The sequence below is a fragment of the Thunnus maccoyii genome, chromosome 19, assembly GCF_910596095.1.
Source record: "Thunnus maccoyii chromosome 19, fThuMac1.1, whole genome shotgun sequence".
Taxonomy (NCBI): Eukaryota; Metazoa; Chordata; class Actinopteri; order Scombriformes; family Scombridae; genus Thunnus; species Thunnus maccoyii.
In genome coordinates this window covers 31,437-52,558 of record NC_056551.1, presented here as the reverse complement: position 1 = coordinate 52,558, position 21,122 = coordinate 31,437, and the positions used below count along the sequence as shown (strand labels likewise).

General features: G+C 39.1%; 1 protein-coding gene across 1 annotated transcript in view; it reads right to left on the bottom strand.

The window, feature by feature from the left end:
- The window catches only part of LOC121885093 (thyrotropin receptor-like), a 37,675-nt gene extending 18,802 nt beyond the window's left edge, over positions 1-18,873 (bottom strand). Inside the window, exons 1-6 of the mRNA XM_042394234.1 lie at positions 18,710-18,873; positions 18,563-18,634; positions 15,142-15,216; positions 14,578-14,652; positions 14,345-14,419; positions 14,161-14,238 (exon numbers count right to left, since the gene is read on the bottom strand). Of these exons, the coding sequence (XP_042250168.1) occupies positions 14,161-14,238; positions 14,345-14,419; positions 14,578-14,652; positions 15,142-15,216; positions 18,563-18,634; positions 18,710-18,873 (539 nt within the window). The remainder of the gene's footprint in view (positions 1-14,160; positions 14,239-14,344; positions 14,420-14,577; positions 14,653-15,141; positions 15,217-18,562; positions 18,635-18,709) is intronic.
- Positions 18,874-21,122: the final 2,249 nt, after the last annotated feature.

Genomic DNA, 21,122 nt, shown 5'->3' with positions numbered 1-21,122 from the left:
CACAGCAAAAGAAACACAAGAGTTGCCACTGGATCTCTCAGTGTTTACAGATAAGTGTTGGTATCACTGCTGTTAGTAGGAGGAATGAGCCATCATGATGGCAGGCAGGCTGAGCTTAAACAACATCGTGACATCACCGTGTTGGCTCTCATTGCCCAGGTGGGGACTAGTCAGTGCCTGCCATTGCTTGCTGGCAAGCTGGTAAGTCCAAGGCTGAAAAGTGAAGCCAATGTGGAAGTGACTTAAACCTGCATTCTCTCTAATGGCCAGCAGGGAGCAACTCCACTGGCTCCAAAAAGAAGTCTGATTGTATGGAAGTCTATGAGAAAATGACCCTATTTCTCACTTGATTTATTACCTCAGTAAACAGTTTCCTGTCTTCTTCAATACATCATGATGTTCATTTTGTAAATTATGGTCCCATTTAGAGTAAAATAGATGATAAAGTAGGGCATGCTTTAGAGCCTGGCTACATTGTCAATAATCAACACTAGACCTACATTTAATTATAATTCATTCAAAAGCCTTTTTCTAAGTCTCTCCCACCCAACCTGGAAAACTTTATGGGCAATTCTATTTGTTATAGTGTACCATCCACCTTCCCTGTTTTCATCTGAATTCTCAGAGTGTTCATCAAATCTAGTCCTTAGAACAGATAAAGTAATTATAGTAGGTGACTTTAATATTCATGTGGATGTTGATAATGATAGCCTTAGCACTGGTTTATCTAATTATTAGGCTCAATTGGCTTCTCTCAGAGTGTAAATAAATCCACTCACTGTCTTAAGCACTCCCTCAACTTTGTTCTGACATATGGCATTGAAATCGAACATTTAATAGTTTTTCCACAAAATCCTATCTTATCAGACCATTACTTAACAACTTTTGAATTCCTATTACTAGACTATACATTAGATAAGAAGGTCTTCACTAGATCTCTATATGACAGTAGTATATCAGTCAACTTCCCATGACGCACTGAGCTCCTCTGTCCTCCTCCTCCTCTCCATCTGTATGCATTCATGTACCATCAATGCATGTTACTAATTTGGCTTCTTCTCCTTCCCCAGCTATTGTTGCTGTTATTGTTATTGATATGATTGTTGTTATTCTGTCCCCCCCCCCCTCTCTCCCTCCTCTTTCTTTCTCTCTCTCAACCCAACCGGTCAAAGAAGATGGCCGCCCACCAAGAGCCAGGTTCTGCTTGAGGTTTCTACCTGTTAAAGGGGAGTTTTTCCTTACCGCTATCACCAAGTGCTTGCTCATGGGGGAATTGTTGGGTCTCTGTAAATTAAAGAGTACAGTCTAGACCTGCTCTATGTGAAAAGTGCCCTGAGATGGCTTTTGTTGTGATTTGGCGCTATATAAATAAAAACTGACTGAATTGATTGATTGTTCAATCAATCAGACTTTATTTGTATAGCACTTTTCATATAAATACAATGTAACACAAAGTGCTTTGGACTATAAAAACAACACAATCCCCACCACACTGTAACCGCTTCAGTGCCAGTAACTAAGACTTCAGTTTTGTCCTGGTTGAACTGAAAAAAATTCTCTGTCATCCATAATATGATATTTGGAATACAGTTAAAAAGGGCATCGATTGGCCCTGGATAATCATGAGAGATGGCGATGATAAAGCTGTGTGTCATCAGCATAGCTATGGAAACTGATGCTGTGCCTCCTGATGATGTTTCCAAATGGCAACATGTAAAGGTTAAAAAGTGTAGGACCTAAAATTGAATCTTGTGGCATCAGCAGTAGGGAAAACATGCATCTGAAGAGAAGAATTTACAATGGTAAGCAAATCGTCATAAAATTATTTTAAAAAGGATGTGGGAATGGGATCTAGAAAGCAGGTTGCTAGTTTTAATTGAGAAATAACTTTGCCAAGCATCTCAGCATCAACCAGGACACATTTTCAAGTGTTTCCTCATGTAAAAACAAAGGTTCTGGGGTGTTAAAATTTATATGCTGAAATTGAGGTAAAGTCTATCTAATAATGTCTATTTTTCTTCTGAAGTGGACTGCAAAATCTTCCAACTACAATTATGTCTTCCAACTACATTTGTAGTTGGAAGACATACTGCCAGACTGTGTAAAAGCAGGGTTAATTAGACGATCAGTGGTTGAGAAGAGGATCTTGGGGTCAGTTATAAATTTTGAATAGTGAGCTTGTCTTGCCCATTTGATTTCCTTATTGTAAATACTCAGCTGTTAATGGAAAATTAGGTAATTGACTGTTAATTATTCTTTCTCCACCTTCTCTCTGCTGTGCGACAATTTCCTTTTTAATTGCTTAATTTTTTCGTTTCTCCAGGGAGCTGTTGGATTAGTGATAATCTTTTTCAGTCTTAGTGGGACTACTGTGTTGAAGGTTGACCTTAGTTTTGACCTTAGTTTTGTTAAAATTATCTACAATGAAATCACGAGGGGGGTAAAATGTCTGCAGAAATGTCACCTAAAAGATCAATAAAATTTGCAGCCACTTCAGTAGTAAGATAACGTTTCCCAAGTTCATTCTGAAATATCCTGTTGTATAAAACCATTGACAGTAAAAAAGAAACAGAGGTGATCTGACAAGCCCACATCCACAACTGAAGAGATACTAGCAGATAGGCCATAGGTTATTACAAGGTTTAACATCTGGCCTCTGTTATGAGTAGTCTGAATAACATGTTGAGTAAAATTCATACAGTTAAGCAAATTTGAAAATTCTGGAGCAAAAGAGTCTAATTGATTGTCCACATGCAAGTTAAAATCACCTAAAATAAAAATTATTTGTAGTTGACGTGGATAATTGACAGTAATTCTGGTCTGAAATAAAAGAAGTGCATCGTTTGGGTGGTCTGTAAAGTGTCATACACAGTATAGAAGGGCTGCTAAAAATGAAGGAGTGATGTTCAAAAGATGTGTATTCATCAAATGTAATGTCTTTAAAACCAAGTGACGCTGAGAGGATGGTTGCTGTACCGCCACCTTTTTACCTTTCTATGGTAATATGAAAAATTGAAGTTTGGTGGTGAGGCTTCAGTGAGAATAGCTGGTCCATCGGTGTTAAGCCATGTCTCACTTAAAAACATACAGTCAATATTATTATCTAAAATCAGGTCATTAATAATAAATGTCTTGTTTAAAACAAATCTGACGTTTAAAAGTGCCATATTCAGGGTCACTGGCAAGGTATTCTTGAGTGGTGATTATCAGATGGTGGTTTATGTGAGTATACAGATCTGAGATTATTAAAATCAACACTGTTTGATGTTATGTTGTTTAGTGTTATGTTTGTTGGTGATAACGACGGGAATTATTGAATTGTTAGGAAAATCAATGGGTCTGAGTTTGGTAGAAAAAGTATTACTGTTAGATGCGGAAGTAGCTAAATTTAAGGAAGCAATTCCATCAGCACTGAATTCAATGCCATGTCTCAATTCTACAGAGCCCTCATATGCTAACTTTAGTCCCTCCCAAATTGATAACCTTTATTCTGTCCCTTGCGTGCGTGGCTCTACACGAAGTGACAGATAGCTAAACAGGTGTACTAGGCACTGAAAGGTTTAAATGATGACTCAGATGTGGAAGTAAAGTTGACGTCTGTTTACTTGTATATTACATTTAATTTATGTAAGTAAAAAGAGTGTAGAAATATAAATACTTGCTTAGTACTACACAATTAAACCAACGTTTGCGCTATATTTGGGGATTTAGGTAATTATCTATAAATCTCCCCAAATATTAAATAAAACAACAAAATATGCATCAATCCTTATCTATAAAGATAAAACATGTAATATAAACTTACAAACAAAGCTTCTCCAAGGTTCAACACAGGTGGATGCAAAGGATTAAACAGAGAGACTTCTGGAGCGCCTTGCTGTGCAAAATTTCAATCAAAATGGCCGGTCTCAGACTACGACCTTACCCATGTGATCACAAATAACCAATAGAGAACAAGTACAATGAGCTGACAATAATCTCCAAAGCAACCACTAGGAGATGCTAAAATGCGCTTTAACTACATGTAACAAAATAACCTTGTTGATAGTGCCGCAGGCTCATTGCGAATGATAACTGACTCCGTCGCCCTTTTCAAAAAGAAGATAATAAAACATAAGAGGTTAGCTCCATGATATAACTCCCAAACTTGCATATTAAAGCAAACATCACAAAAATTTGAAAGGATAAGGAATTCCACCAAACTGGAACAATCTCGCTTAGTCTGGCAAGATAATTTTAAAACATATAGGAAGGCTCTCTGCAATGCCAGAGCCGCCTATTACTCATCATCAGTAGACGAGAATAAAAACAGCCTCAGGTTCCTTTTCAGCACTTTGGCCAGACTGACAAAGAGTCACAACTGTATTGATCTATGTATTCCTATTCGGTCTTTAAGTGTGACGTAACACCCTTTCAAAATACTATTTCCGGATCCAAATGCTCTGTCAGATACTCAAAACAAACGACAATGGTGGAACCAGTGAACCTGTTTACAATCACTTCTTTCCTCAGTGAGGTACCTGCGAGAGTAGAAAAAGGTTTAAATTCCTTCAGTACTAACAGAGTGGTCAGTGTAGCTGTTCTGCATGGTGGAATAATAAAGGATAGCATCCAGGTATCACAGAAAAAGAGAGTTTACAAGGTTGAGGTGAGTTAGAAGTTTGCAGTAAGCCAGCTAGCTAGTTGACATCTAAAGATGATATGACAAAAAAAAAAAAAACTGCTATAACTTCGGATGTAAACGAAGATGAAAAACTTCAAATGTACCAGCTATGTTTTGGAGTGCTAGTGAAGTTAGCAACAGAAGTATTGTTAGGCTAATATCTTTTAGATGTGTTAGGGTGAGGGTTGAATTGTTTTCAATACAATGTTAGGTTCATGTTGAGGGACAGGCAGTAAGGTACAGCAGCTGCCAGTGCCCAGTCGGCTGAGACAAGTTCCACCATATGGCAGCTCTGCTGATTTGGGTAGAAAAAAATGTGTCCCACACTGATGTTGAGTGTGTGTGGAAGAGGGTAAAGATGCCGAGGACGGAAATATCAGCGAAGAGAGTGAGATGGCACCATCCCCAACACAAGGTTTGTAATTAATTTGCAAATGATGCTGTCTGATGTTGTTGCTTGTTTTGAATTATTTACTTAATGTAATATGTTGTTTAAAGCTATTGTATTATGTGAAGATGAATCGTATTTAATATAACATACACTCATGGTGTATCATGTCATACAATTATTTCAGATGGAATCAAAAGACCTGTCACCCAGGAGGACAAGGACTGGGTATGGGCATCCCTGTCACAGCTTGGGCATTTTACTGGGATGAGGTGGATTTTGAGTCCAGAAACTCCTCGGGTATGACTTATGTCTTTTGTACTTTGATATTACAGATATCAGACTGTCCACTTTAATTGAAAGCGGACAGTCATACTGTATACACTATGTCGCCACCTAATTGACAAGGAAATCAACTATTTGTATTTGTAAAACTGTTTGCTTAACTTTAAATCTAGACTCTCCCTATCAAGACATTTGAGGGGCTGTTGACCAACCCAGGTTATAACCAAGCAGAGGACAAGGCTCTTTATTTGCTGTCATCACTTGCAGTCACTGAGCAGGAGAAGCAGCAGAAGTGCTGGAAAGTAACTAAGTACATTTACTCAAGTATTGTACTTAAGCACAGTTCTGAGGTACTTGTATTTTACTTGAGTATTTCCGTTTGATGCTACTTTATATTTCCACTCCACTACATTTCAGAGGGAAATATTGTACTTTCTACTCCACTACATTTATTTGACATCGTCAGCTTTCAGATGAAGACACAAAAGATAATCCGTTATATTATGTTCTCCTATTTTATGTAACATAGGACATTATATAGAGTGATTGTAAATGTTTTTTTATGCTTATATCTGCACTTGCACTTACCCTGCATTCATGATCTGTAAATACTAATGTCATCTGAATCAATCTGAACTGTTATATGAAATGAAGTTTTTGGCACTTAATGCAATGTTTGTAACACTTAATACAATATGTCTTTGACAAATATAGGTTTCATGATATAAAGAACAGTAACATCTTTTACGTGGTATTACTTTTTTAATTAGTTTTCTGCAAAACAAATCATTCATGAAAATCAATTTACAAGAATATACATTTATCTCAAAGGTCTTCATACCATGTCAATAAGCTATTTCAATCATGTCCTTATATAAACTGAGCACAAAAAGTAAGGAAATTAGTGTTTAGTAGATATTTCTTTGTTGTAACAATGCCTCTTGGCAATAAATCTTATACCGTTGGAAAGCCTGTTTATTTCCCCTTTAAATGGTGCCACATTTGTAAGGAACATGCATTTGTGTGATAAGCAGCAGAGCTGAGTATGTGGCTTGCGCCCATGAAAAATATGCCAAATCTTCTCTGCCAATGCCAAACAGCTTATTTTGCTGTTGCTATATACTCTTGTTTTGAGCTTCTGGTACCCCCAGTGAGCATGGGCCCTGTGAGCATCAGCATGCCACGTTTGACTGATCTGGATAGGGCCCGTACAATAGGGTAACTTCAAGCTGGCATTATTTGGAGTTAGCCCTAGTACCATCTCCAAGGTGAAGGCCAAGTTCCATATAATGGGGGATGTCAGAGACAGGCCGCGAAGTGGGCGTCTCAAGAAGACGACACCCCAAGACGACTGTTTCCTCACCCTCTCAGCACTTAGGTACCGTAGGCTGTCTCCTATAGATTTGCAGTCAAGGTTTGCAGGACGATATGGCCGATGGCTCTCTGCCCAGACAATCCGGAACAGACTGCATGCAGCCCATCTCCAGTCTCCAGTCTAGGGCTGCCAGGAGGCCTGCCATGACTGCCGTTCACAATCAGGCCTGTTTACGCTGGTGTCAGCAACACGTGCACTGGAACCTGAACATGTGGAGGAACATTATGTTCAGCAATGAGTCCAGATTCTGCCTACGGCAGTTGGATCATAGGGTCAAAGTGTGGAGAAGGCGTGGAGAAGGCTATGCTGATTGCTGCACCAATAGAGTAACATTGGTGGAGGCAGTGTGATGGTGTGGTGGTGTAGCATCTCCCTCACTGGAAAAACAAGGCTTGTCATCATTGGAGGCAATCTCAATGCAGAGAGATATTGAGATGAGATTCTGCAACCAGTGGCAATCCCATATCTCCACAGTCTGGGAATGAACTCTATCCTCCAAGATGACAACGCTCGTCCCCACAGGGCAGGTTTGCCAGAATTTGGGAGTGGAGAGGATGGAATGGCCTGCCAGCAGTCCTGACCTCAACCCCATTGAACACTTGTGGGATCAGCTTGGGCGTGCTGTTCATGCCAGTATGACCAACACAACCACGTCGGCTGACTTGCAATAAATGTTGGTTGGATGCCATCCCACAGCAGTGTGTGACCAGGCTGGTGACCAGCATGAGGAGGAGGTGCCAGGCTGTTGTGGCTGTGTATGCTTCTTCCACACACTACTGAGGCACCTGTTTGTTAAATGAATAAATTGTTAAATTGCCAATATGTCTTGTTTCTTCAAACTTCTTCAAATATTATCCAATCCACCAAACACCAAACAAAGGTCAATGGCAAAATAGACTGTTTCGCATTGGCAAAGAAGATTTGGCAAATTTTTCATGGGCGCAACCCACATACTCAGCTCTGCTGCTCATCCCACACAGGCATGTTCCTTACAAATGTGGCACCATTTAAAAGGGGAATAAACAGGCTTTCAAATGGTATGAGATTTATTGCCAAGAAGCATTGTTACAACAAAGAAATAATCTACCAAACACAAATTTCCTTACTTTTTGTGCTAAGTTTACATGTAACAAATCCTTATGGCCACTGGGAAACAGTCCTCCACATCTTTTAACACACTGACAATCGTTCATTCCATTTCGTGGAGAATGGATGTTTGCAAATTTGTAAGACACACACATACTTTCAGTATCTTGTTAATGTTTTTCCTGAACTGGTGTGGGATGTGGTGCAAAATTCTGTACAATTTCAGCCTCTGAGTGGAACGCTCCACATGCATCCTTGCATTGGAGATTAGCCTGTTATTGTTCACTTCCTCCTGTGTGAACTGTCGGTTTACGAGGAAAAACGGAATGTTCAGCAGCAACTCCCTCTGGCAAAATGTCCCGTATTGTGAAGCCCTTGTCTGCCATGACAATATCACTTGGCTGTAGATGCTGGAGAAGTCCATAGTCAGCTGTTAAGGCCTTGTCTGAGGCACTCCCACCGTACAGTGAAGGTAATTACCCCATTGGGAGCCACACCAATTAGAGCCTTCAGAGTGGTCCGTCCTTTGTACTGGCTGTACAAATGTCTCTGTGTGTCCAGGTTCTCTGTGTTAGAGACTGCAACCTCAGTGCAGTCAAGAACTATCCGATTGTTGAGAAAGGGCCGGAGCCAGTCTGGCAGTGATGTTTGGTTCTTGGCTGTTGAGGGGATGTTGTTCTCAAGTATACCAACTACAAAATGTCATACAGTGCACTAACGATAGTGATAAAGATGTTTGTTACTGTGGCTGTGCTACAATTAAACCTTGTTGCAAGGTCTATATGGCCGCAATTAAGTTTGAGTTTCATTAATGTCAGGAGCAACTGATCTACTAGGGGCATAATTTGGACAGTTCAATCAGAATGATATTGTAGCTCAAAGTTAGAAAGAAGTGCTTTCACAACAGAACGGTGGCAGCATCGGGCAATCTGGTGAAATATTGGACTCTGTCAGGATTGGAGGAAATTTGGCTGAAGGAGAAAGTTTGCTTTTGTTTGTCCAATTTTTTTTCTAAATTTCTCATTCTCTTTTCTCATCATGTCATTCTCTATCTCAAGAACCACAAGACTTTGGGAAGTATCAGGGGTCTGTGCAGATGTTGGTTGATCAGTTGCTTCATCTTCACCACTGGTAGGAACCATTTCTTTCCTTCATTTAGGGGTATGGCTGAGGTGGTCAGGGAACTGGAAAGTCTTCCCATCATTCCATGCAAATGTGATGGCCCAGCAGCTTTGCCATCTGGGAAATGCCAACTGCACAACCTCGAGTTGCAGTTTGGTGTGAAGTTTTCACGCCTGTAAGAGAAATTGATCATCATTACTTTAGTTCTCTATTAGTTGTGCACAACAATTACAGTGAAGCAGTCACTGGCAATGGAAATCTTAAATCTCAGGCTGCCTCTAATAATGCTCAAATAATATGTATAGAAAAGAAGAAGATGCAAGCAAAAGTAAAAATAAGGATCTCAGATATAATATAGTGTAGAAGTTAAAATATAGTAATAAAATAGAATACAAGGGTAAAAATATAATACTGTAGTAGCATGTGCACAGAGTAATAATAAACTGCAATTTAGATAGGTTGTGCACTCTAAGAGATGGTGGAGATGAATGTGGCCTCTTTAACCAAGGAGAACATAAACATTAACAGTTTCACAACCAGTATATGCATAATGAGAACTAGTAAGGACAGGTAAAAATGGATTGTAAACAGATAACGTTAACTGGATGTAGACAGTAGTATCAGCTGTGCTCTTGCTTGGTTCGAACAAAAACACTGTAAAAAACCCATAACATTTATCAGGGATATCCGCAAAGAGTTGGTTTGGCTTTTGCAAGTAGGTGCAAAAGCTAGTGCTAACCTAGCCAAAATTTTGTTTTTCTTCATTCATTTAAGAATTGTAACTCACCTTATTAACTGCAGCCATTTCCTCTTCTCTTTCTTGTCACTAGGAAAGCGGTAGAATGACAATGGGGTCGTTTTTTTTGACTCAGATCTGTTTGAACAACGAGGAACACAGCACTGCGGCATATTGAAACGATGAGGCTTGGACCCAGAAATAGTATTCTGAAAAGGTGTTACGTCACGACTTAAAGACCAGATAACTCTCAGTAGCAACAACCTAATGAGCTTCTTTAATGATAAAATTCTAACTATTACAGACAAAATTCATCACCTCCAGCCTTCAAATACTACTGATTTACCCTCAAACACAAGAACTTTAGAAACAGCTGTAAAACCTGATATATATTTAGACTGTTTTTCTCCAATCGACCTTCTTGAACTAACTTCAACGATTTCTTCATCTAAACCATTAACCTGTCTCTTAGACCCCATCCCAACTAGGCTACTTAAGGAAGTCTCACTCTTAGTTAGCACTTCTTTACTAGATATTATCAATCTGTCTTTATTAACAGGCTATGTACCACAGTCCTTTCAAGTAGCTGTAATTAGACCTCTTCTTAAAATGCCTCTTCTTGATTCAGGCATTTTAACCAACTGTAGAGCTATATCTAACCTTCCCTTTCTCTCTAAGATCCTTGAGAAATTAGTTGCAAATCAGTTCCGGGACTTTCTGCATAACTATAGTTTATTTGAGGATTTTTTTTTGCATTAAACTCGTTCAAATCCTATTTATCAGATCAATTTCAGTTTGTACACATTAACCATGAATCCTCCATGCATGTAAAAAGTTAGACAAGGAGTTCCACAAGGCTCTGTGCTTGGACCAATACTGGTCACCTTATATATGCTTCCTTTAAGTAATGTTATTTGGGAACATCCCATAAATTTTCATTGCTATGCAGATGATACCCAATCATATTTATCAATGAAGCCAGATGAATCCAATCAGTTAACTAAACTAAGCATGCCTTAAGGACATAAAGACCTGGATGACCTGCAATTTTCTGCCACTAAACTCAGACAAAACACTCCAAGGAATCTGATCTTTGATCAGGATATGTCCTTTAACTCCAACATAAAACAAATTTCAAGGACTGCCTTTTCTCAGCTACGTAATATTGCAAAAAATCAGGCACATCCTGTCTCAACTTTTTGATGCAGAAAAAGTATTCCACTCATTTGTTACTTCTAGGCTGGATAATTACAATTCCTTATTATCAGGCTGCCCTAAAGACTCTCCAACTGGTCCAGAACGCAGCTGCATGTGTACTGACAAAAACTAGGAAGAGAGATCATATTTCTCTCATTTTAGCTTCACTGCATTGGCTTCCTGTAAAATCCAGAATAGAATTTAAAATCCTTCTCCTCACCTACAAAGCCCTGGTCAGGCATGATCATATCTTAAAGAGCTCATAGTACCCTATTATCCCACTAGAACACTGCGCTCCAATAATACAGGCTTACTTGTGGTTCCTAGAGTCTCTAAAAGTAGACTGGGAGGCAGAGACTTCAGCTATGAGGCTCCTCTCCTGTGGAACCATCTTCCAGATTCCGTCCAAGGGCCAGACACCCAGGCTTAAAACTTTCTTTTTTGATAAAGCTTATAGTCAGGGCCAGCCAGGCTTGCCTCTCTCTCTCTCTCTGTCTCTCTGCCTCTCTCTCTCTCTCTCTCTCTCTCTCTCTCTCTCTCTCTCTCTCTCTCTCTAGCCCCTCCCTCACACACATAAGATGCCATTGTAACCCGGGTCACAAAGGGTTAACAACACAGAAATGCCTCAGCCAATCAGTGTGCAGGTCCACAGCACCGCAGGCAAGCTACACAGCGTACACTAGTTAGACGCTGGGTGACACTGTTGAGAGAGGACCTGCTGCTGAACGGTAAAAATATAACTCAGATAAAACAGTAAAAACACCATATAATGTTGTTAAAACAGAACAGTATAAGCCTGTACTTTGTTGTAAGCTCGTAGAGGTGTGTGTGTGAGAGGCTGCTCACTGAAACCTGCCGAGTAACACAGAGGAACTCCCGAATTGGTGAGTCGTAGTAAAAGTAAACAATTAAATGCTGCGCCACACGATGCTGGGCTAAGCTGGCTAGCTCAAGTGAATGAGCCTAGAGCTAACAAAAATTAGCATTTAGTGCTGAACAGTGCAATTAGCCGACTGTTGTAGAGCTTAAATAAACTAAAACTGTTTGACAACTCAATTGTAACAAATATAAAGATGTGACATGTGGAGTATTTAATTGCTCAATGTTTTCTGTGGCTGGTAAAGATGCTGAACTGTTAATACTGAAGCAACATACTAAATTATGTTTTGTCGGGTATTATATGTCATTGGTATAATGAATCTGATTTAAAGAACAGAAGACATAAGAATATAGAGTGTAAGATTCACACTGTTGGTCTGTAATTCATGTAATATTGTTTTAATTTAAAAATACCAGGTTAAGATAAAAAATAGTAATTTAGTTCATTTTACTAAGAAATTCATTTACTGTAAAGGTTATTTAAAATGTGTTGATTGTTTACATTATATGTATATATTTTGTTGAGGTTTAAGGAATTAATCATTCCTGACAAATCAGAATGGCAATTGATTAATGATCATTACTGGCCATGTCAATGACTGCAGGTCAGGTTTTTTGAGTCAAAACAGAAAAGTAGTTGAAAAGAATTCAGTGGTTCAAAACCAAAAGAAAAAATGACAGAAGAAATAATTTGTTGCTAAATTGAAACTGAGAAACTGACTTTGTGGAATCGAACTATTAACTGAACTTAAAGTTATTTTATTAATTTCATTTGTTTATTAAAAAAAATATTAATAATACAAGGTACCAGTTTGCAGCTTCTTCTCTCATGTGGTCATTTAATGTTGCAAATAGCCATTTCTGCCTGAGAAACTTTGATCCCCTGTTATGGATGGTGAGGACCATGGCTGCAGGGATGCCATGGTGGCGTGGACCTGTGGGCGTCCTGCCTCAACACCCACTCCTGCTATTATTATTATATTTCTATTATTATTGTTATTATTGTTGTTATTTTGCTTCTCTGTGTCTCTCTCTCCCCTCTCCCCCAACCATAAAGGCAGATGCTGCCCACCTAGAGCCCGGTTCTGCTTGAGGTTTCTTGCTATTAAAGGGGAGTTTTTCCTTGCTGCTGTCACCAAGTGGTTGCTCATGGGAGAATGTTGGGTCTCTGTAAATTAAAGAGTATAGTCTAGACCTGCTCTGTGTGAAAAGTGAACTGTTATGATTTGGTGCATGAATTGAACTGATTTGTGATGGACAAGTCACTACCACTGCAACAACATTAGTTAGGTAATGTAAGCATGGCTTAACCCAGATTCACAGAGTATAGGTGTAACTGTTGCTATTTAAGTGTGTTTTCAGTTCAAGAAAGTTAATTGTAACATTTTGGTCACCTAAAAAAGTCTCATTCAGCGTTAGGTCATACTAGAAGACCCTCTAAGGCGTCAGATGTTCAGTTTTTCCGGTAAGTACATTTTGTTTTAATGGTTTTAAGCTACATCCTTTTTGAGTTTATAGTTTATGCAATGCGACTTTTATCCGGAAGCTACTGATCATCTGATCAATCATTTATCATATCTACTCTCTCTCTCACACACATACACAGAATACCCTCATGTTTTTTTTAAGGATTAATCCAAGGAGTTCACCCACATCCTTTTTTACTTGGTGAGTTTACAGTTTATTCAATGCTACTTTGTCTGGAAAACACCAATCATCTCATCAATCATTTATTATGTCGACTTTCTGTCTGTCTGTCTCTCTCTATCTCTCTCTCTCTCTTTCCCCCTCACACACACACAGGATGCAATTACTTGTTTTAGGATTCATCACAGTGGAGTATACAATTTTGCAATGACACTTTTTGAAAGTATTTATCATGTTTTCTCACTCTTAACTTTTCTTGATTCCCTCTTACTCATTACACTGCTTTAGTGTTTTTAGGGAGTGGCACACTTGGTATACATATTCAAAAGGAGCACAAAGATGGGTGGTGTGTGATTGATTGTGGTAGGCCAGTCTTGGCCAAAATGCCAGGGCCAATTTTTTTGTCCCAGTCCAACCCTGGCAATAAGTCAAGTGCCTATTTGTGTGATGTATTTCCAGTAACTTCCCAAGCCCAAGTGGCTGTTGAGAGTGTGGACATTTATCAGAACTCACTGGGACACACTTGATTAATGGGGACATCCTGTCACTTGTGCAAATACAAATCCTGTACATGGTATAATTGAGCTCACATGATTTGTTGGAACTGTGTAGAATCAGCCATGCAGTACTACAATGTGTTAGATGACAGTAAAGCTGAGAGGAGAAATGAAATGAGCAAAAACCTTAAACCACTGAGCCACTGTTAACCTCAATCAGTATTAACAGCAAACATGTAAGATACTCACAACCCAGGGAAACACTAACAAAAAAATCCTACTTACATGGTCAAAGAGTTGTCAGATATTCCCATGAAAGAATTAGCAGGTATGACTTGAATGAAGACATTCTCCACTATCTCCCTGTTAAAAATGTATGAAGAAGAAACATTTTTTACAAGCTAAAAGTTCATGAATTTTAGCTGACAAAAGACACTGAAGTTAATAAGTATATTTAAGTGCTACATACAAAATAAAATCCTCTTGTGTGGACTGAATATACTGTAGTCCAGGAAAGGAAGTGAGACCTGTGTTGGTGATCCCACTGTATTGAAACAAATCTCAGTCAGCAATGCTTAACAAGAAACAGCATTGCATCAGAAATGTCAGCTACTACTTTATCGTCTTTATATTGTTTTCTTGTGAAAATATGATATGCAATGATATGCTAAGACTATAATAAGAAAATAAAATTTTACTTACAGGTACTTTAATTTAGGCAGATCCTTAAATGCCTCTGGGTCAATGTATGACAGTGTTTTGATAGCAGTTAGTTGTCTATCGGACACATAAATACATACACACACAAATCTTATTTTCACTTCAAGTCTGGCATAATAAAAATAAATACTTGTGGTAAATCATAATTTTGGCTTACTCATAATTTTAATTCTGACTTACCATTTGTTTTGGGGGGGTTTTGTTGTTGATGTTGTTTTTATCATGCACAACTTTTCCTTTTTTATTCCTTGCAGAAAAATGTTCACAATAGTTGAACTCACTGCCACTACACATAATGCTCTGACCAGTTATCTATTGTAAAACGTCTATTTTCTTATGCATGTTTTAAGCAGTACAAGGCAGATAAAAGGGCTTCTCCCTTGAATTATAAATATAATATGGCATTGTGGGCAGTTTAGTACTGCAAGGTCTACTGCAGGAGAGAGGCAGCATGATATGAGACTTCTACAAAAACTGCTCTGTATGAGTATGTGTATTCATGCATGTGAGGGTTCATTTTCATCACAGTGTTCAAAGCGTACATACATGTGGGTGATCCAGGACAGGTTGTGGAAAGAATGCCTTTCAAGATATCTTAAAGTGTCATCATCAGAGATGTATCTAAAAAAAATACACACACAAACACAATACAATAAAATATACAATCTAGACTTAAGTACTGTTTTTGGATATGCAGTGTTTTGCACTTATTGGGCCTAATGATGGCATCCTTCCCTGGCTATTGCTGCTTATACTTATTGTTATTGTTATGATTGTTGTTCTTTTGTCCCCCCTCCCCCTTTCCCTCTCTCTTTCTCTCTCTCAACCCAACCGGTCAAAGCAGATGGCCGCCCACCAAGAGCCGGGTTCTGCTTGAGGTTTCTACCCATTAAAGGGGAGTTTTTCCTTACCGCTGTCGCCAAGTGCTTGCTCATGGGGGAATTGTTGGGTCTCTGTAAATTAAAGAGTACAGTCTTGACCTGCTCTATGTGAAAAGTGCCGTGAGATGACTTTTGTTGTGATATGGCGCTATATAAATAAAAATTGATTGATTGATTGATAATGCAAGAACCACTTGTACAAACTGATTTGTTCATCAGTGGCACGTATACAGCAAGTAATTTAAGCTTAAAGGAAATGGATGATAAAACAAGAACATTCATAAATGAATGCCAGATACTGATAATAGCTGCAATTCATTTCAGAAATGTAAGAGAGTGTCTGGGATGTTAGGAAGTCAAAGACACAGGCAATCAGAAAGCTGGGTAATGTAACAATACATACAGAAATATGAATAGCCTATCAAAACCTGCATATGGACTCTCAGTCAGTGCATGCTCTGCTGTGATGATCCATGTAGGCATGTTTTGGCAAGTCTCAGATCAACTGTCAATAAGAGCTCAGCGCTGCAACCAGAGGCTGGCAGCTACAGACCACTTACCAATAGCCTATAGCCTATTTGTATTGGGTTTTTTGTTTGTTTTATAACTGAGTGTCTCAAATTAGTTGCAAAAGATTTCTTCCTCTTCTTGGTGGCCCTGTAACTGGTGGTGCCTTAGGCGATCACCTAGCTCACCTTTGCCTAAAACAGTCCTGTCACCAAGATAACTAAGAGTACACTTATTGATGCATCCATCTCTTATCCTCAGATGACAGGGCTTATATCAGATTTTTAAAATTTTTTCCCTTTTGTGTCCTGACTGTGTTGCTATAACTTGATTGAGAGGAAAGTGGGAGGAGGAGCTGGGAATGGAGTTAACAGATGCTGTTAACTCCATTCCTGTTCCTGTGGAAGGATGTTCTTGACAGGGTAAACTCTACCTCCTCCTTTGTTGTTGGTTGTTCAATAGTGACTTAAAACCCCTTGAAAACCTTTATTTGCTGACATCCAGTGGTTTCATCTCACCTTCCTGCAATAATCTTCAGGATGTGACAGTACACAGTAACACCACAGTGATGCTGAGTGGTGTGTAAGCACTATTGAGGCATTCTGTCCATTCAGTCCGCACTGACTCTGACCTGCATTCGGTAGCACTATCCACAGAACCAGCTGTCAGCAGCAGCTCCTGAGGAGATAAGCGGACAGCTACCAGCAAAGCTGTTTTCACCAGGCTCACTGATAGCAGAAATTTACTGAACCAAAATAGTTCTTATGTAGGCTCCATGGAAAGAAACTGACAGTGTCTGTCAGTGGCAAACTGTGGCCCTGCACCCTGGGTCTTCAAGACCACATGTGACAATAGAAAAACAAACATAGCAATAAAAAATAATATCCAGAGCCCTGTCACATGGCAGTTCAGCATATTAAAGGTTTCTTTGCCCTAACTGGCTTCACAACACACAAAGGTGATTCCGGAAAACCAGTCACATGAAGCTGGCTATTATTATATCACTAAATTAATTATGACATGAAAATGACTAGACCTATATTATTTTGTGAGAATAAATGAAACAAGCAAATCACATTGATTTATTTGATATATTTGTTTAGCTGGAATGAAAGTAAAATATCTAGAATTAGAGCTGCAAGCAGTGATGAACGGGCCCTCGCACCTCGTGCGTGGAGCAGCAGCTGTGGTATCGCTATTATAGGTTTGTTGACACAGCTCTGAATTTTCAGGACAACCGGACACTATTTAAATGGGTAAAATTTTGTTTCTGGAGTGCAGTACATGACACTGGAGATGAAATATTGGAAATTGCATATACATTTGATGAACTATGTGTCATTTAGGCTTCACTTCCTGTGTTCGTAGACAATACTACATAAGTGAAATATTAATGCACCAGTACATGTACCAGAAGGCAACTGACATGGATTTACATTTTCATGAATATTTGATATTGCATGTAGGAGATAACTATCACTTCCTGTGTCCACTGTGTGACGCTAGAGAACACCCACTAATTATACATGATGTTGCTGTATATCATATGTAGACCACACCATGTAAATTCCATGTAAATCGGGTGAGGTCTGTCATATATGGCTGACTTCCTGTTGTCAGTAAGTGGAGCTATGACTATGATTCAATACTGACATGTAAATGTGATCAGGCCAGGACTGCTATCAAGCATGAGAAATTTGGTTTCTTCAAAATGGCCGACTTCCTGTTGAACTTAGGATATAGCATTAAGAGGCTTTTTTGTGCATCTGGATATGATACATGTGACTGCCAAATTTCGTTCATCTATGTTAAAATTAAAGGTGGGGATTTTGACTGAAATGTTCTAGGGGGTGCCCCTAGAAAAAGTCATTTTGCCACATTGGAGCCCTAGACACATATAAGACAACTAAATACTGCCCTTCTGACGCGTGTGCCAAGTTTAATGAATTTTCGAGCACCCCTAGCTAGTAACTTATGCCACACAGCAGTACTTGTGAATGGTAAAAGAGTACCAAACCAATAGGAACGGGACTTCACTAAACTGTGGCCAAGGCTCTTAAGCAGCCAGATTGACACTTGCATTACATTCTGGGGAATCATCAGAACCAGTTAACACATGTCATATTGGAATTTTCATTTTTTATGTGGCAGGTTTGTTTAGACAAACCTATTTTAAATGGTTTTTGATATGCTAGATTATTAAGATGAATGTTTCGTCTGAAGAATACTTTGGAAAACAGAAAATGTATTCCTGGAGATAGCCAGGCTTGACAAGAACTAGACAAGAACACTGCAGCATATTTGGCATATTGAGAGTACACAATATAGAGGAGGGTTTTTTTCTACAGTAATTGTAATTTTTTGGTCTACAATCTGTCAAGACATCCACTGCATTGATTAAATGTGGTTAATGTTGTTAACATTTTCTATAATTATACAATAAATGTAGTGGATTGGTTTCTTTCTTTGGGATGGGTTTCATATTGTTTATTTTCTTGGTAAGTGACATTCTCTGATGTTGCTAGTTATGATAATATTAAAAAGAAATGGTTAGTGTTGGGGAAAAAAGAAAATCTTACATGTGAGAAATGTTGGCCAAACTGGCAAAGGCATTCTGAGGAATAGAAGAAAGTTTTGTCTCCACAAGCCACCTAAAACAGAAATGAACAGTCTAGAGGGATTTTTAGGATTTTTTGAAATCAAAGTTAAAAGACTTTGTTACTTACACCTCTTCTGTGCTGGCATGGAAAACAGGCATGATCTCAGCTCCAAAACATGACACACTGCGTATGTTCCAGTCACACTGGCAATGAGTTGGACAATATTCCAGAGGTAGAGTGACCTCAACAGTGATGAAAATGAAAAAAAGGACATTCAAATGAGAATTCATTGTAAGAGCAGTGATTCAGTGGTGGAGACTCCCAGGTTATGCTGCACAGTGAGAAAAGTTTAGACAGAGTACTGGATTTTGGCCAATAGTGGAAGTCTAGCAAGATTACATACACACTAGCACTTCTGGTCAAGACCTTCAAAATAAGAACCTAATTGATAAACATGTTTAATGTTTCCTTATGTAATACAAATTACGACAGCAAAAGCAAAATAAAGTATATGTAAATTCTAAAGAAAGAATACATACACTAAGAAAGAAACATGTAAAAAAGAAAACAAACTAAAGAATGTAACACAAATGTGATTCTGTCTAAATCTGACTGTCTATAGTCAACTATCCCCCTCCTGCCGTATAGATACCTATACACCATAGAAATATGCAAATTACACATTAAAGGAGGGTATAGAAATTACACTGATTATAACATCAGGTGGTAAAGATGGCAGGTTATAACATATCTGCAGTTCTTTTCCCCTCCTGGGCAATGGGGAGCACACTGTCTAAATTATTCTTCAGCTTGAGTGGTATTTATTTATTAATATAATTAGGGGTCCATGCAGCGAAGCTCACTTCTGGAGACCTATTGTTTTTGTTCTTATTCTAATTCTTCTTTCTTCCTTTCTTTCTTTCTTGCTCGCTTGCAAGAAGCAAGGTCTTATTTTTCTAGGTGGGTTGCAAATTCCACCCACTATTCTGGCACATGATACTCACTGACTTCAAGGTAGCACTGTAAAAATCAAGTTTACATTTTCACAATTATCTCGAAGACGACTTGGCCTGGCATCAAAATTCATTCATTATTTTAATCTTTCAATTCATCCATATCTTTGCTCCAATGGTCTTCAGCTATAATAATGTCAAATTTTGCGACTTCTCAATTTCCTCAAAAACCTATTTTCGAGAACTCGTTCGGAAATTGTTGGGCCACAGATGCAAAAAGTTTATAAATTTCTAGAGGTTTCACATTCCAAAATTCAAAAAATCTAAATAAATCAATTCAGCTTTGTACGTCCTACAGAGCTGAATTTTTTTCAGCACATCCCCTGAATGAATTTGTCTCATTGCAACCTATGGTCAATTCAGAAGTCCGTCACTCTATATTTTTCAAAATATGCAAAATCAATTAACATCTATATCTCCACAAGTCTTCATTCAATTGCAACCAAAATTCTCTTGGACAATCTTTGGATACTAGATATCACGTTTCAAATAGTGTTCAGATCAGTCAAACGATGAGTCTGCAGTGATATAAAATGTCTTAATGTAATTTGTACTGAAAACACAACATTTACTATTTCATCCAATTTTTTGGAGTTTTGTGACATCCCTCTCTCTGCCTTCTGTTTGAGAAGTTGGTTTGGTTTCCTGGCTCAAGAGTCGGGGGCAGGGTTGGAGAGGCCATGAGGAAGCTCCCTGCACCTGGGTAGTTGTGGCTTCCTTGTTAACCTCTTTCTCTTGTCTTCCTCCCAGGCCTCCACCAGCCAGATGGGTTAGGGTTTTCCCTGTCAATGAGGCATCAGAGAGCAAAGGGCGGAAGTCATAGCAGCAGAGAGAAAATAGCATAAATCCGAAAAGCCCAATGACTATCAGGGTCTCCTAGCCTCATTCTCCTCCAGTTGCTAAGACTGCTTACCATCAGAACAAGATCTGTGGCACCACAGACACTCAGAAAATGTCCTCTGCTTTTAACTCACTCTTCAATCCACCTCCTCCTCCGCCGTCCACTCTGCTCACTGCAGACATATTGGCCTCGTTTTTTACTGATAAGGTCTCTGCATCAGTAACCAGTTCTCTGAGCCTGACCGACTCAGTCTGCAGCTGCCAGCTAACAGAGCCACAATCTACTCATCTTCCCCTCTGACCGAGGAGGAAGTCTCCAAACATCTGCTGGAGTCTCATCCCACTACCTGTCCACTGGACCCAATACCATCCAACCTTCTACAGACCATTCCCCTGCACTTAACCCCGCAGTCACACACATCAACTCTTCACTTACAACGGGTGTGCTCCCCTACGCATTTAAGCAAGATCGAGTCACCCTGCCTCTCAAAAAGCCTACACTCAACCCAGCCCAGGTTGAAAACTACAGACTGGATTCACTCCTACCCTTCCTATCAAAAGTACTTCAACACACAGAACCAAGTCTCTGAATTGCTTTCTGAATTCCTTTCCTGTATGACCCAAATCAGTCTGGCTTTAAGAGGGGACACTCTGCCAAGACTGCACTCCTCCTCCTTCCAGTTATG